Below are 16414 nucleotides of genomic sequence, written 5' to 3' on the forward strand. Positions count from 1 at the left end.
TACTACTACCTACTACTTTTCGCGATCGTCTAGATATTTAATAAATTAATAATTAATTGTGAAAAAGAAAAAGTGTTGTGCTGGTTGCGTCAAGTTTTTATTATCTCAAAACATCCAACACATTATTATTATTATTATTATTATTATTATTATTATTATTACTATATTTCAATTATTAGGAAGAGCAACAACAAACAAACAAACAAATACACGTACACACGTCACATGCACACTACACCAATTCGCACAGAAACTAGAAAAAAATTATAAAAGAACATAAAAACTTTATTATGGTCCATTATGTCAGGTATAGCAGTTACATTTATTTTAACGAGAGAGAGAGAGAGAGAGAAAGCTGATCGATTATTTATAATATAATAATATATTACACAGCTAAAAAAAGAAGAGAAGTTTTTTTATATACAGTAGATGATCGGTTAACGAATAATTCGGACTGCGAACAAATTGGACAATGGAATCTTTTTCGAAAAAGATTCGGACACCTCGCTGAACAAACACTGAGAAAAAAACGACCCTGTAGATAAGATTTATAGAACTGTATTTTCTTTTTTCTTTTTTTTTTGTTGATGATCGGTGAACGAACAATTCGAGCAGCTTACGTCGTATTTTGATTATGTTCTCTTTATCCGATCACCCATTGTACTTAGTTATGCAAATTCTACACAAATTTTCTTTTTTTTTCTTTTTTGTTGTTGTTTTTTCCTTTTTTTTTCTTTTTGTTTTTACCTAAGAAAATCTCTACTTCAAAACGTAAAATGTATATTAATTTCCCATTACGACGTGTATCTCATCGAATCGAAGCTTCAAATTGTTATCTTTTAACGGAGAGACTCTTTAAAGAGGAATTATATATAATACATATTAATGAAAGTTGGACGGACTATACATTCGTACACTCAAATATATATATATATAACAGTTTAGAAAATATATTTAATAAGTAGTCGGTCGGTTCACATTCTAAATTAAATTCGTAAAATTGCTATCAATATTTACAGTAACGAATCTCTCTCCAGAAAAAAATAAAAAAAAAATAAACAGAATAAAATAAAAAGAAGATTATTATATTATACAAGATGATAATATTATTTGTACGTGGCTTATACGCGAAATTGCCAATTAGTAAAAAAAAAAAGAGATCCCAGCTAAAAATTATACAATCGTGGAAAAAATTAATTGAACTTCTAATTTATATATTTTCCTTGTTTGTTATTGTTGTTGTTGTTGTTGTTGTTGTTGTTGTTATGTTGTTGTTGTTTTTGCATCAACGAATGCGAGAGTATTATTATTACAGGCCGAAAAAAAAGAATATGATTTATATATTTTATATTTGTTATTTTGTTTTTTTTTAAATTCTTTTTATTTGCTCGTGGAAATAAAGACAAGAATAATCTTTACGTCGAAGAGCTAGGCAGTAATCCGCTAAATTAAATGACATTTTGAACACACATTTACAATATTCGCGAGGGAATAAACAAAAATAACTATTTTAACGATTAGATCATACGATTTGTTTTCTCCTAATATATCGTCCAACGTATAACTGTGAATGAATAAGAATGTAAAGTGTATTTAGATACGACGTGAGACAATAGGACAGAACAATAGTTTTAAAAGAAATATATAATAAATACAGTATGAAAAATATTCTAATTCGAAAGAAAAAGAAACAGAGCACAAAACGTGGACTTAATTTACAATGTAAAAGTAGCCAACAAATTGTTTAGCCGAAAAAAAAAAACAAGAAAGTATTCAAAAGACGGTCGTTGTGATGTGAATGATATCGAGAAAGGAGTATTGTAGCAAGCTTGAATAAATGAGGAAGGATAATGTGAAGTGGGGAGGGGTATTTAAAATGGAGGAGGAGGAGGGATATACACGAAGTCTATATCACAGAAATGGAATTGTCCATTTCGTCCGCAGTCTTCTTGTCATCGCGATCATCGTCGACGTGTTCGTTGGGGACTAGAGAGACGTCCTTCGGAAGGACCAAGGAGTCTTGACCGATCGGCGCAGCGGCCTCGACTAGATTCTGAACGGACACCGCCGCGGTCGGTTCGTCGTGACAGAAGCTTCTACGTAGGGACTGTTGTGTTCTAGTTGTCCCCCTTCTGATACTACTTCGCAAAAGATTAGCCACGTCGGCTGCTGTGAGATTCGTGCTGCCAGCAGCAGCAGCAGTAGCAGCAGAGGAAATAATATTGCTGTTGGTGAAATTATTACTACATCCTCTGCTACGAGTTCCTCTTTCCAAAGTGGAATGCGTACGTTCTACGGTGACTCTTCTATTACTACCATCTAAAGAATTGATCCTAGTCATTCTGTCAATGGTGTTTGGTCTATGTCTATCACCGATACCAACTACAGTAGCGGATCTTTCATTGCGAGTACTTCTTCTAACGTTAGTCGTTGCCACCACCACGTCTGGTCTAGACTCGTTGTTCATGTTTATTGAGACGTCTACTCCGCGACCACGAGTATTCTGATTCATTTCGACTAAAACTGTAGCATAATCTGGCGGCGGTGGTTGCAATGCTGGCCTTTGCCTTGGCGCACTACTTTCTCCTAAAACGTTAGCGATACGTCTCACGCTTCTTCGAAAACTTTGACGCAACATTTTTGCTATCCTAGCCCCAGTTGCTGTCGTGTAACTGGGTGGTGGTGTATATTTCGGTGGTGGATCTTCGAAAGGTACATCTGTTGTAGTAGGTAATATACCATTCCCATGAATACTGGTGCTGGTGTCGTTACCGCCAATTTGCGTTTGAGCATCTGCTGGATCATCGGTTTCTAATGCCGGACGATACAGTAGTTGAATTCTCTGTAAAAACAAATTATTTTCGATTTTAATTGTTATTTAAAAATCAATATTATATATATTATTATTATTTTTCTTTGTGTTTTTTGTTTGTTTTTGTTTTAATAACATTTATTGTTACATCTCAATTCTATGAAAACTTACGCCGTTGCACTGTTCGCAGTGATTTACGCTAACTTCCACTTGTTCGCTCTAAATTGTTAGCAATAACAGAGAGAAATCATTTGTTCGCTTTATAAGAGATCAATGAAATACAAACTAATAGTATAATGATATATTACACTTACGTCAAATATATCAGGTGGACCGTTATTTAAATATCGACAAGTTTGGATTATTGCTACAGCTGGGATCGTTAATATTGGAATTAATTGAATCGCTGCTCCCAATTGTCTCGCCCACACAGCCCAATAATCTCGGCTCGTTCGACGGTAGGAATAGAGCTCTCGAAATCCGTTATTTTTGAACACGGTAATACTTAGTACCTGTTGCACAATAAACAGACAATTAATTAAATTACAAAACAACTCGACTGCTTTGACCTATTTTAAACAACACATTTAATTATAGTCCACGCGCGTTTCATAATCAAATGTATATAATTAAATATACAATCTCACTAACGAACCATTAAAGTCACCGGTAGTATAACGTTCCACGTGAAGGACAGAAGTGGGCCAGCCCAATGCCTGAGACATCGTCCCGTTGGTGGAAACAATTCAGCAACTACAGCTTCTCCACTGTGTGGTCGTCCTCTTACAGCGAAGACAGCACCGACTTGTACCAAGTATAGAACCATTATCCACCATGCACCACCAACCGTATAATCCAGATAATACACTACGTAAATGCCCAACTGTATAATAGAAGGAAAAGGTTGATACAAATATAACAAACAGTGCCAGTAAGATTATACAATGGACAGTTATTTTCATAATCATTAAACTGTGGACTATATTTTTTATTTATAAATATATATATATTTGGTTCCTTTTTTATTTTATTTTATTTATTTTTGTTCATTAGCAAAGATTTATGTAATTAAGGACGGCATGGAGTCGCTCTTTTTTATATCCTTCACTTGAATTTCTAAAAACATAACATCGTTCTTGGTATATCCTGAATTTCTAGCCAAAGTGGTATGAGGAATGAACATATACAACCCAGACTCTTTATCAGGCTTTTCCGTATCACTGTTCTCGCGCCTAACACTTTTAACGATTTTTCGCAAATCGTTAGCAGGATTTTCTTGATCCTTCAATATTACTGTAGCTCGTAAAATACAAGGCCAATCTAACAGTGGATCCCACTTCCCGTTTTCTACTTTAAGGCATCCAATAACGTGACGATCTTTCCATTGACCCAAACCGTTAAGAAATAATTCCATTCTAAGGGTATATCCGTATTCCTTGTTCAAGAATATTGGACTATAAATCGGACTGTCGTCTTCCTTGGCAATGTTTATTTTTTCTTTGTATCTTTCGATTCGCCATATGAGACGACCGTTCGTCGAAAATGGTCCGAGTTCTCTTAAGCAACATTTACATTCACCGTTATCACTGTCATTTTCCAAATTGACAATTTTCGAACTATCTCTTACAAGTTCTTCGACGTAAATCAAATTTTCTTTAGCTTGAAACCTCAACGCTTTTATATCCTTTCGTTGTTCGTTAGTTGTACGAACAAGTTCACGAGTTTCCTTACCGATGGAATCAATTTTCTCCCGAAGTTCTTCATATTTCATTACCAAATCTTTCGAATCCTTACACCTCATCTCTAATTCTAATTTCATATCGTGAATTCTCTTTAATTGTTCTTGCCATATACCACTGACAAGTATACTTTCTTTAGCAACGAACGTTTTCAACTCAGTCAAATCTTTAATCCAATCGTCGAACAATTTGTCCTGCTTATTTTGTTCCTCGTTCAAACCTTTCTGCAATAATTGCAATTGTTCCGAGATCTTTTGGAAGCTGATGCAAGTACGTTGTTCCATACTATCGCAACCCAATTCAAGAGCGTTCAATCTTTGATCCAACGTTGAATAGTTTTTACGAGTTTCCTCTAACGATTCGATCGTATTCAATCGCATCATGTCCAGTATTTCTTGTTTGCGATGCAATAAAGCAAAATTATTGATCATCGTCTCGTTCAAACGTTTACATTCCCTTTCCGCTTGGTCTATTGCACCACGTAACAAAGTCAATATAGACAATACCTTTTCTTTCCACATAGAATCATTCGGGTCTACTTTGATCTCGCTGTTATTTCTCTTTGATATTTTCTTCAAACACGATTTATCGTGTATCTGCATGTTCCTTCTTGGCACGTAGACCCCACATTTATGTGGACATTCCTCTAACACAGCACCACAATGTTTAACGTGTTCCGACAAATATCTTTCTTCCAAAAATTCGTTGCAAAAATAACACGGCACGCTACGTCGTACCACATTATGCGCGTTGTTATTATTCATTCTATCAAGTTTTTATAACAACCACCGCGTTCTTTTAATACTATTCACCAAAGTGTTAATAACAGATCACCACGCTGAGAAATGGAACACGTAAGCAAGGAACTGATAAAAACTATCTGAGCAAACGAAAGATCAACTGATACGGCCTGATAAAGATGCCATGGAAAGTGTTTAAACAGTATTAACCAACGATGTATGAAGCTTAAACACTTACAATTTAAACTTGATAACGTGCTTAAGCACGTTATATATATATATACGTGCACGCATATGTGTCTGTGTATGTCTGCTAGGTGTGTAATTCATTCCTCGATACAGTCCTGGTTAAGTCATACGATTTACGTGTGATTTGTGTGTCATCATAGCGATGAGTAAAAGGTACAAAAATGAAAGCTTATCATTAATTCAACGAACCTGCATGTCTTATCCAATTTTCTTTTTACAAGATAAACGATTTAATCAATATATCATCGTTAAGTGTTAACGTACCTCTGTAGCCATTGGTAAACCCAAAATGTAAGCACAGGCACAGCTAAAAAAAGTTATAGTAGTCTCCCACAATTTCATCATCTTTGTGTTGATAGCCATTATACCAGTTATCACACAGTGCCATATTGCGAGCTACAACACCAAAAATGAAAATAATAATATGAAGAGGGACTCTCTTGTTAATTGTATAAGCCACGTATGAGAATTGTTTTAACCACCTGTTGAGCTATTCCAAATAAAATTAAAACGAAGTAGAATAATACAGCCCAGAATGGTGAGACTTGCTCGGTCCCTAGCAAAGCTAGAGTGGCAGGTACTAATTCAGTTGAAAATCTCAACACTTGATAACCAGACTCGGTAGAAACATCAACACCAGGTTTACTAATTCGTTGACCAACCAGAAAGGATGCGTGTGACATAAATCTTTCTGGTGTACTCGTGTACAAGGATGTTGCTGGTTGATTGACCAATCGCATGAACGTGTATCCTGATATTCTCTCTAAATCAAAAATATCAATAATTAACCTATAAATTCATTTGAAGAATCAATTTATTAATAAAGATGCTTAGAGTATTCCTTACCAAATGAACTAGTCGTATAAATGTATCCATGAAGTTTGAGAATTTGTACACAGGTATTGGCCAAAAAGGCAACAAGAAGTAAAACAACAAAAGTCAAAACCACGACCAAACTGGTGTCCCTTTGTAAAAGATGTTTATGCTTGTTATGAGCGGCTATCTAAAATAACAGTATATTCGTCAAGGATTAACGAGTGAAATTTATTTAGTATCTTTATTTCAAATATATCAATAACGATTATAATTGACCTGCATGGCAGCTGCTCCAAGTAAACCCCAGGTAAGGAAAACCTCGGTGGAAGCGGCCACCCATGATTTACCGTTAATGAAAAATTCATTCCAAACGGTGCCAGGAAACAGCTGACTAATTGAACCAGGTGGTGTTAGTCCGAGTAATTTAGTACAAAGAATTAAAGTACCACAAATAGGAACTAATGTAAAAACGTAGACCACCTTTCCATACGATCTCAAACCTAAAATAAATGAAACCATTGATATAAACATTCGTTTGACAATTTGAAGAATAAATTTCTTAAATTGGGTTTTAGAAAGACGTACCTTTACTTAAGGACACAAATACGATCATCCATACGACAGCTAAATTAAATGCAACTTGAAATTTCAATGTAACAACTCCAGGATCGGACTCGTTCAAATGGTGCCTTTGTAAAACAGCACCACTGAAATAATCCGGTACAGTTTCGTATAATTTATACGTATTACTACTATTGTGCGTAGGTTTACTGTCTTCTCGATATAAGAGAAACGGTTCTGCCCAACGATACCTATCTTGCTTCGTGATAAACGAATCCCTAGAAAAGTAATCACAATTCCGTTATTAAAACACCGATAGATGAACTTTGATCTCTCTCTCTCTCTTTCAAAAGAATTGTTAATAAACTGTTGACTCACCTGAAGTATACGAACATCCAAGATACACCTACTATACTGTAAATTCCAATAAACGCTTGTGCTGTTAACAAAGCAATACCAACTCCTTGAAATAGAGGTGAAATTTTCCACATGTCGACCGATCCGGCTGCTAATCTTTGACCGAGACATACTTGAAGCGTCAATAATGGTATTCCAAGTACCAATGATAATATCAGGAACTGTACTATAAAGTTCGCTGCAACAATAACAAAATGAACTATTACACAGGTAGAAATACGTGTATTAATCGATAATGACAATGGGCTTTTATCGAAGAAGGAAGACACGAATATGATGATCATTATCATCAACGAAAATCGATAACCACTTTCAAAGAGAAAATACTTCTTAACAGGAATGAAATGTAGCCACCACCACCTCGCTGCGGGAGGTACTTTACTCTGATGTATAGTCAATTACAAAGAGAGAGATATACCTGTAATTATCTCTGAGGTATTATTATTTTTTTTTGTTCCTCAGTCGACAAGGATCTTATTTATGATACTCTTCGTTTATTGCCAGCATTTGAACAATTGGAAAATAATTTGTTCAAGTTATCTGGGTCATACGTATGATTTACTTTAATCACCTTTTATCATTGAACAATTAGAAAATAATTCCAATAGATTATTCGAGTCATGTGATTTACTTTAATCATATTTTATCACCTAACAATTAGAAAATAATTTCAATCAGTTATTGGGTTCGTATGATTAATTTAAATTATCTTGATTCATCTCTAATTCTATATTCAAATCACAGTTTTGAATTAACACGCTTGTGTTATTATGAAATGTACAAAATAATCTATGGAAAATAAATATTGATGAATAATTCAAACAGAAGAGAATACTGCAGGGCTTATTTTTGAAAAGTTACAGTTTAAATTGATGATCTTTGTGATTAGAATTGTGTTAATGCAAGAATTGTTCTCAAAGTGATTTCAAGGATTCAAAGAGAAGATGTTTGAATTTCATTGAATATATTTTGATTATTATAATTTAACTTACCTCCAAATTGTATACTAAGAATGGCGAATCTACTGATATTGAATAGACCAAGCGTACAACCAAGACAAGCCAATGCTGGACTAAGTTCATGTGGCCACCTGCCCAATGGATTTTCATCTTCATCGTCATCTTCACCTCTGTCAGCGTCCCTGTCAACGCCCCTCTGTCTTTCGCATGTCCTGGAATTAATCAAAGCAAAAAAAGAGTCAAATTAAATGATTCAACAAAATAACAAAAAAATATAATAAAACAAAAATCAATTATATAATTTCAATAATTAAAAATTCAATAATTATTTAGACAACAAATGACAAAAAAACAACAACTGATAATACTTCGAAAAAGGAAATGATTTAATGTTTAATTATTCTGATTGGTTAGTCTGGTTTGTAAGAGACACACCTAGGATGTTCGTGGTGCATAATAGCAATATACTATATACAACATAGAAGATCATTATACCGTTATGGCAACGAATAGAAAGGTAAAATAGAAAAAGAAGAAGAAATAACTGAAGAAATAAAAAAACTAAAAAAAAAAAAAGAAGAAAAAAAAAATAGAGAAAGAAGATAGAAGTAATCTAAGTTCTCTTAGGGTATCTCGGTTCCACCTTAAAGCATTAACCGACCTTGTTTTGCATGGGAAACACGGAAATTCAGTCTTCGTGGTCTGCGTATTACACGAGCCGAGTCGGCTATCTAAACGTGACGTTTCCGACGATGATCGTTGAATTATTCATTTATGCTCAATGATAATATTTGACGAATGTTCAAGAGAAAAATAACAATTTGCAAACGAACGAAAACGGAAATAAAAAAAAATAAAAAAAAATAAAAAATTGAAACAAAAAAGAGAGGTGGGGATGGGGGGGGGAGAAAAATGATACAATAAATTGCAAAAAAGAATTAAATCCGACTCTGAGGAACAAACCTAAGCGAGAATTGAAATAATAATTATTATAAAAAAGAAAAAATTGAAACAAAAAAGAGAGGTGGGGGGGGAGAGAAAAATGATACAATAAATTGCAAAAAAGAATTAAATCCGACTCTGAAGAACAAACCTAAGCGAGAATTGAAATAATAATAATTATAAAAAAGAAAAAATTGAAACAAAAAAGAGAGATGGGGGTGGGGGAGAGAAAAATGATACAATAAATTGCAAAGAATTAAATCCGACTCTGAAGAACAAATCTAAGCGAGAATTGTAATAATAATTATAATAATAATAATTAATTTTTGTTAATGAACGCGAAAGGAGAATAGATCATTGATCTATACTTTGTACGTAGATCACGTGACTGTTCGTTAATTTAATCACGTGTTTCTCGTCAAATCTTATAAATACAAAACGTACACACGCGAGATCAAAAGTAAGTTTTGATGATCTTGTGTATTTTTTATGTTTATGCTGTTAGAATAATAATTTTATTTTTTTTTTTTGTAAGATTAACTTTAATGTGTTGTATTGAATTGAGTTTAACAAAAATGTTTTCTTCTTATTTTACCGATAAATAACACTTTAGGATCGTATAAATCTCATTGTATTAATCGTATATGCCAATACTTATTCTTGAAAGAAAAAAGAAAAAAAGATGAAAGATAGTTTTCTTGAAATGTCACGTTGAAATAAACAGATATTGGATAGAAACGTTTATTATTACTTTCGCTTGCGTGATGCAATTAACTCGTCTATCTCTGTCTCTCTTTCACTACTTGCGTGTATATCATTGAATCATACCCACTTTTGATTAGACATACGTGTATACATATATGTGTGTGTGTGTGTGTCAATAATTATGACATTGAAGTGAGTGAAAAATGGGCAATAACTTTTGATTTTATCACTTATTTAATATTACAATAATTATTATTGAAAATGATGCATTTTAAAATAAAGACAAATTGATTTTTACATCAGGTATATCATCAGAATTAGCATTTATAATTTGGAGTGAGTGAAAAGTGGGCAATAACTATTGATTTTATCACTTATTTAATATTACAATAATTATTATTGAAAATGATGCATTTTAAAATAAAGAAAAATTGATTTTTACATCAGGTATATCATCAGAATTAGCTTTAATAATTTCATTTTATCGAACTTTGTTGCAATATATTTGCATGAAAAATATATTATTTCTCTTGTTAAAAATTTATTATCTAAACAAAATAATAAAATATATCTATGATATTTTAAAATAATATTGAAATAATTAATAATAATATTTAAATAATATTTAAAAATATTTATATTATATCGAATTCCTGCAATATATTTCATATTTTCAATAATAATAATATCTTAAGAGACTGAGACAATAAAAACGGAAATTCTAATAACACGGAAGAATTTTGTTCAAAAATTGTTCAACGATGACATATCATTCTTTCCGCATCATTGTAATACGTTAATGTTATATTATTTATTTCTATCGTCATTTATCTGCTTCGAGTATCATACCAAAGTATCCAATTAACGAAATAAATGATTTCAATGAAAACAAAATTAATAAATACATTCGACAATTAATATAATATTCATGCTAGAATTTTTGTTATTTTTAGCAATCGATAGAACGCAATGTTCTCGATCATTTTGTTTGAATAAATCAAATTTAAATTAAAAGAAAAAAATAGGAAAATAAAATAGACTCCTTGTAGATTTTTATTATGAAAAATAATTTCAAATAAAATATATAAATTAATTCTAACTTGAGTAATTCAAATGAAATAAAATGAAATGTTCGTTGAGTATGCGTTAAAAATTTAAAATGGCGGTAATAAGTACACCCACACAATCAAACACATAAACGTAGTTTAAAATATCTCTGACATTTTCAGAATTCTCTTACATTAGAATAATGTAAAATAGAAGCAAATAATCGTTACGTATATGCCAGTCTCGAATAAGTTAAACTCAACACACTGTGTTGTGTTCCCTCATCGATGATGCATTCATTACGAAGAGATTTCATCCGGAAACATAGTCGCGGACTTATGCATTCGAACAATACTAAGTCTTCTTCACTCTACCGGTATTATTTCGAGTAGCTAGAGCTTAAATATTGATATAATTTATCTTCATTATGTTTTCAAAAACGAATAACTGTTATTTAAAAATAACATTACACGTATAATACAGATTATTATTGTAATTAAAGTAAAAATATATTTTTAAATATTATTATTTAAATATTAGCAATTATATTTAAATATAGCAATTATATATTTATTATTTTTTATTATATAATATATTATATATAAATTTTTATTATTATTTTTATAATTTATTATATAATTATATATAAATATATTATATATACATTTTTATATTTTATTATATAATATTTATTATTTATTATTATATAATTATATATATTTATTCGAAAATTGGTCTACAATAAATAATAATAATAATAATAATAATAATAATTGGAAACAGGTTTGATTTTGATTAAAAAAAATATTTGCCAATATTACTTGAAATAATAATAATTGCATAATAATAATAATAATAATAATAATTAAAAACAAGTTTAATTTTGAATAAAAAAAAATATTTGCCAATATTACTTGCAAGTTATTTCATTTTTCGTAGCAGAGATAAAATGAATCATGGAAAGATGTGATATGATGAAACAATTTAAAAAAAAAAAGCAATAATTGTCGATTATGCGAAAATTAAATTGATCTCCCGAAGACCTTTCTAAATTCTAAAAGAATCAATAGATAGAGACGTTCCTTTTACAATCACGTTTTCCAACTATGAGATCCGGTAACCTTGATCCGAATTCGTGAATACCTTATACGGATTTCTTTGCGAGAACTTGCAAGAGATAGTTCATATTGTTAGCTAGGATCAAAAGTTTCTTCGCATTTTACCGATAAATAATTTCAAGATCGTATAAATACACATTGTCATAAAGTATTTTAGTATTATTAGTGTAGTATTTATTTTATTATATTATTTAGTATAGTATTTATTTTAATTATTTTATTATTTATCATAGAGTAATTTAAAGAATATTCTTTTTCATGCATGTACACTTATTTCTTGAAATTTTTAAAAATATTTACTCGAAGAAAAAGTTTCTTCGTATTTTACCGATAAATAATTTCGAAATCGTATAAACACACACTGTCATAAAGTATTTTAGTGTTATTAGTGTAGTATTTATTTTAGTATTATTTAGTATAGTATTTATTTCATTATTATTTAGTATAGTATTTATTTTATTATTATAGTATAGTATTTATTTTAATTATTTTAATATTTATCATAGAGTAATTTAAAAAGTATTCTTTTTCAAATATGTACACTTATTTTGAAATTTTTTTAAATATTTACTCGAAGAAAAAGGTTCTTTGTATTTTACCAATTAATAATTTCGAAATCGTATAAACACACACTGTCATAAAGTATTTTAGTGTTATTAGTGTAGTATTTATTTTAATTATTTTATTATTTATCATAGAGTAATTTAAAAATATTCTTTTTCATGCATGTACACTTGAAATTTGTTTAAATATTTACTCGAAGAAAAAGGTTCTTCGTATTTTACCAATAAATAATTTCGAAATCGTATAAACACACACTGTCATAAAGTATTTTAGTATTATTAGTGTAGTATTTATTTTAGTATTATTAGTGTAGTATTTATTTTATTATATATTATTTAGTATAGTATATATTTATTTTAATTATTTTATTATTTATCATAGTGTAATTTAAAAAATATTCTTTTTCAAGCATGTACACTTATTTCTTGAAATTTTTTTAATTATTTACCCGAAGAAAAAGGTTCTTCGTATTTTACCAATAAATAATTTCAAGATCGTATAAACACACCTTGAAATAAATTATCTTAGTATTATTAGTGTAGTATTTATTTTAGTATTATTTAGTATAATATTTATTTTATTATTATTTAGTATAGTATTTATTTTAATTATTTTATTATTTAATTATTTATCATTGTGTAATTTAAACAATATTCTTTTTCAAGCATGTACACTTATTTCTTGAAATTTTTAAAAATATTTACTCGAAGAAAAAGTTTCTTCGTATTTTACCGATAAATAATTTCGAGATCGTATAAACAAACGTTGATAATATTAATCGTATTTGTCAATACTTGCGTGCATTTGAAACGTTAATATATCATAAAGTAATTTTAAAAAATATTCTTTTTCAAGAGCATGTACACTTATTTCTTGAAATTTTTTGTTTTAAATATTTACCCGAAGAAAAAGTTACTTCGTATTTTACCGATAAGTAATTTTACGTTCGCATAATTCTGATAATATTCATTGAATTTGTCAATACTTGCGTTCGTGTAAAAAATAAAATTGATTCGAGTATTTTTTAATCTGAAAATTTGAATATCGAAGGATGTATTTTATTCCGTTTGATTGATGATTGAAAAAGTCAATGGAATGAACGAAAATTGAATGAAACTGACACGCTAGCAATTATGATAAATAATTAAACATCGAGTATATAAACAATTTGAAATCATTTGAATATAAAATATGAAGAAAAAAAAACACGTTTTATATTTTTATTAAAATACGAAAATAAGAATTTATTTATCCGACACGAGATCTTGAAAATAAGTGATGATTAATTGAATTATGTTGGAAAATTCTTTTGATTTTCATTAACTGCGTCGAAAGAATTTTTAATTAAACAGGTGAATTATTCAGGATTCGTTTTTATGTAATCATTTGAGTTTATAAATCGAAAGGAAACAATTATTCTTCTTTTTTATAATTCGTTGCATTTTACAAAACCCACGCATCATTAACCAGCTGTTGCTTTAAATATATAAATCTAAATAATAATCAATTATTTATATTAAAATAATTAATAATTTATATTAATATAAATAAATAAAATTATAATTATAATAATTAATTATTTATATATTAAAATAATTTCAATAGTGCTAATTTACTTTGAACATTTGAAAATTTATTTAAACGAACATTTGATTCGACATTTACATAGATAATTTATTGTCATTATTATTAGACAATAATAATTATCTTCTAATAATTTTCTTATATGAATTGTATTTATATTGAATAATAATTCATAGAAATCGGTAAAACACTTTGATTGATAAACGCATTACCAATTATGCGACTACCGATATCCGATACGAGACTTTAAAAAATATTAAAAAAAAAGAACATAATTAAAAATCATATCAAAGTGACATAAACAATCATCGTTTAACTTTTTCTCTTTTTCTTAAGAAAAATATCACTTGACGTGAAAATAAATTTCATGGTATGCCGAAAACGACGACACGTGCTCGTTAAATTATAATAATAATGATAATAATAATAAATTATACCTGATCCCTCCCAATATTTGCAATAATTATAATCAAAACATATTGAATCCAGTAAAATTTCGTATAACGTGAATATTCTTATAATTAATTAAATTGATAATTAATAAAATATTATTATATTAAATATATTAATATAATAATAATTAATAATAATAATTAATTATTATTAATTAAATAATTATATTAATTAGATTTATCATACCGTACTGTTTTTATTAGTACAGTGATGGTTTTTGATCATTGGTCCTGATTAATACAAAAACAAAATAACAAATGTATAAATTTTGAAACATCGGAATTAGTTTTATATCCGAAACTTAAGGAAAACAGTTAAAATCCTAATTATATATTCACGTCAAATATTTATTGTTGTTTTTCTTTTTCTTTTTGGCAAAATTACTTTGATAATTTATATTATATTACAAACAGATAATGTGTGTTAGCACAGTTGCGTTTTGGATCATTTCTGATATACTAAATCTCTTGAAAAAATTTGCGAATCATATTAAAAACATATTCAAAACGCATCGAATTTATATTATTCGTTTATAAATGAACAAAATATATTTCCTTGGCTCCAATTGGTTAATATCTGATTCTATATTAAAATATATGGGGTTTTTTGTATACATGGTTTTATTATTAACCCTTTGCATTTAATATTATATTTCAATTTTTAAACCAACAATTCTCAGCTTTCATATATTTTTTTTTATATTTTATATTTTATGTTTTATATTTTAAATTTGCTCTTTAATTAAAAAATAAGGTAATTCAATAAATAAAAGCAGAAGGTTAGTAATCTTTCTTTAGGAAGAAAAAAACAAACAAACAAACAGACAAGAAAATTTCGAATCATATTAAAAACATATTCAAAACGCATCGAATTTATATTATTCGTTATAAATGAACAAAATATATTTCCTTGGCTCCAATTGTTTAATATCTGATTCTATATTAAAATATATGGGGTTTTTTGATCATCAACGGTAGGAATAAGTATACATAGTTTTATTATCAACCCTTTGCACTCAAATTATATTCAATTTTTAAACCAACAATTATCAGCTTTCATATACGTTTTATATTTTAAACTTGCTCTTTAATTTAAAAATAAGGTAATTCAATAAATAAAAACAGAAAGTTAGTAATCTTTCCTTAGGAAAAGAAAAAAAAAAACAAACAAACAAACAAGAAAAAGAAAAAAGACCGAAAAATTCAGATAAACCCAGACAAGAAATAGACGTAGGAAAAGGAAAAATTAAAACGAAATGAAAATGAAATCATTGAATGAAACTATACCTGATTCGATGTCTACGTTGACTACAATAAAAATATTGCTGACAGATCACAGGATCGTGGTTCATTCTTAACACATGTCACGATGTCTTTGATGTCAACGACCGGTTTGTGTGTCTACCACAATGTCTATCGATAATATTTTTTCTAAGCAATTAGATTTTCTTCTCTGTAGAGTGTATCTTCTTTATTATTTTTTCTTTTCTCTCAAATATCTTCTCTCTCTTTCTTTCAAACACTTATATTACAATTTGTCATTAAATAAAAAGAACAGAAAGAAATAAAAAGAGATAGAGATAGAATCACAAACGTACTACACATACACATACACACAAAAATATATATATTATATAATAATAATAATAATAATAATAATAAGAATAATAAATTATACCTGATCCCCACAATATTTACAATAATTATAT

The 16414-nt window shown here is 29.0% G+C and overlaps 1 protein-coding gene across 2 annotated transcripts in view; it reads right to left on the minus strand.

Moving 5' to 3' along the window:
• Nucleotides 1-1652: 1652 nt before the first annotated feature.
• LOC122515757 (sodium-dependent transporter bedraggled) overlaps nucleotides 1653-16414 on the minus strand; it is a 53762-nt gene continuing 39000 nt past the window's right edge. Inside the window, exons 4-14 of one of the 2 annotated variants that reach the window (XM_043633184.1) lie at nucleotides 8327-8505; nucleotides 7296-7512; nucleotides 6942-7195; nucleotides 6633-6856; nucleotides 6387-6543; nucleotides 6023-6303; nucleotides 5805-5936; nucleotides 3468-3695; nucleotides 3127-3324; nucleotides 2984-3031; nucleotides 1653-2842 (exon numbers count right to left, since the gene is read on the minus strand). In XM_043633184.1, coding sequence (XP_043489119.1) covers nucleotides 1907-2842; nucleotides 2984-3031; nucleotides 3127-3324; nucleotides 3468-3695; nucleotides 5805-5936; nucleotides 6023-6303; nucleotides 6387-6543; nucleotides 6633-6856; nucleotides 6942-7195; nucleotides 7296-7512; nucleotides 8327-8505 — 2854 coding nt within the window. In that variant the 3' untranslated portion in view covers nucleotides 1653-1906. The remainder of the gene's footprint in view (nucleotides 2843-2983; nucleotides 3032-3126; nucleotides 3325-3467; nucleotides 3696-5804; nucleotides 5937-6022; nucleotides 6304-6386; nucleotides 6544-6632; nucleotides 6857-6941; nucleotides 7196-7295; nucleotides 7513-8326; nucleotides 8506-16414) is intronic. The other variant, XM_043633185.1, reaches the window with a different exon arrangement.

The sequence above is a fragment of the Polistes fuscatus genome, unplaced genomic scaffold (assembly GCF_010416935.1).
Source record: "Polistes fuscatus isolate 324 unplaced genomic scaffold, CU_Pfus_HIC Scaffold19, whole genome shotgun sequence".
Lineage (NCBI taxonomy): Eukaryota > Metazoa > Arthropoda > Insecta > Hymenoptera > Vespidae > Polistes > Polistes fuscatus.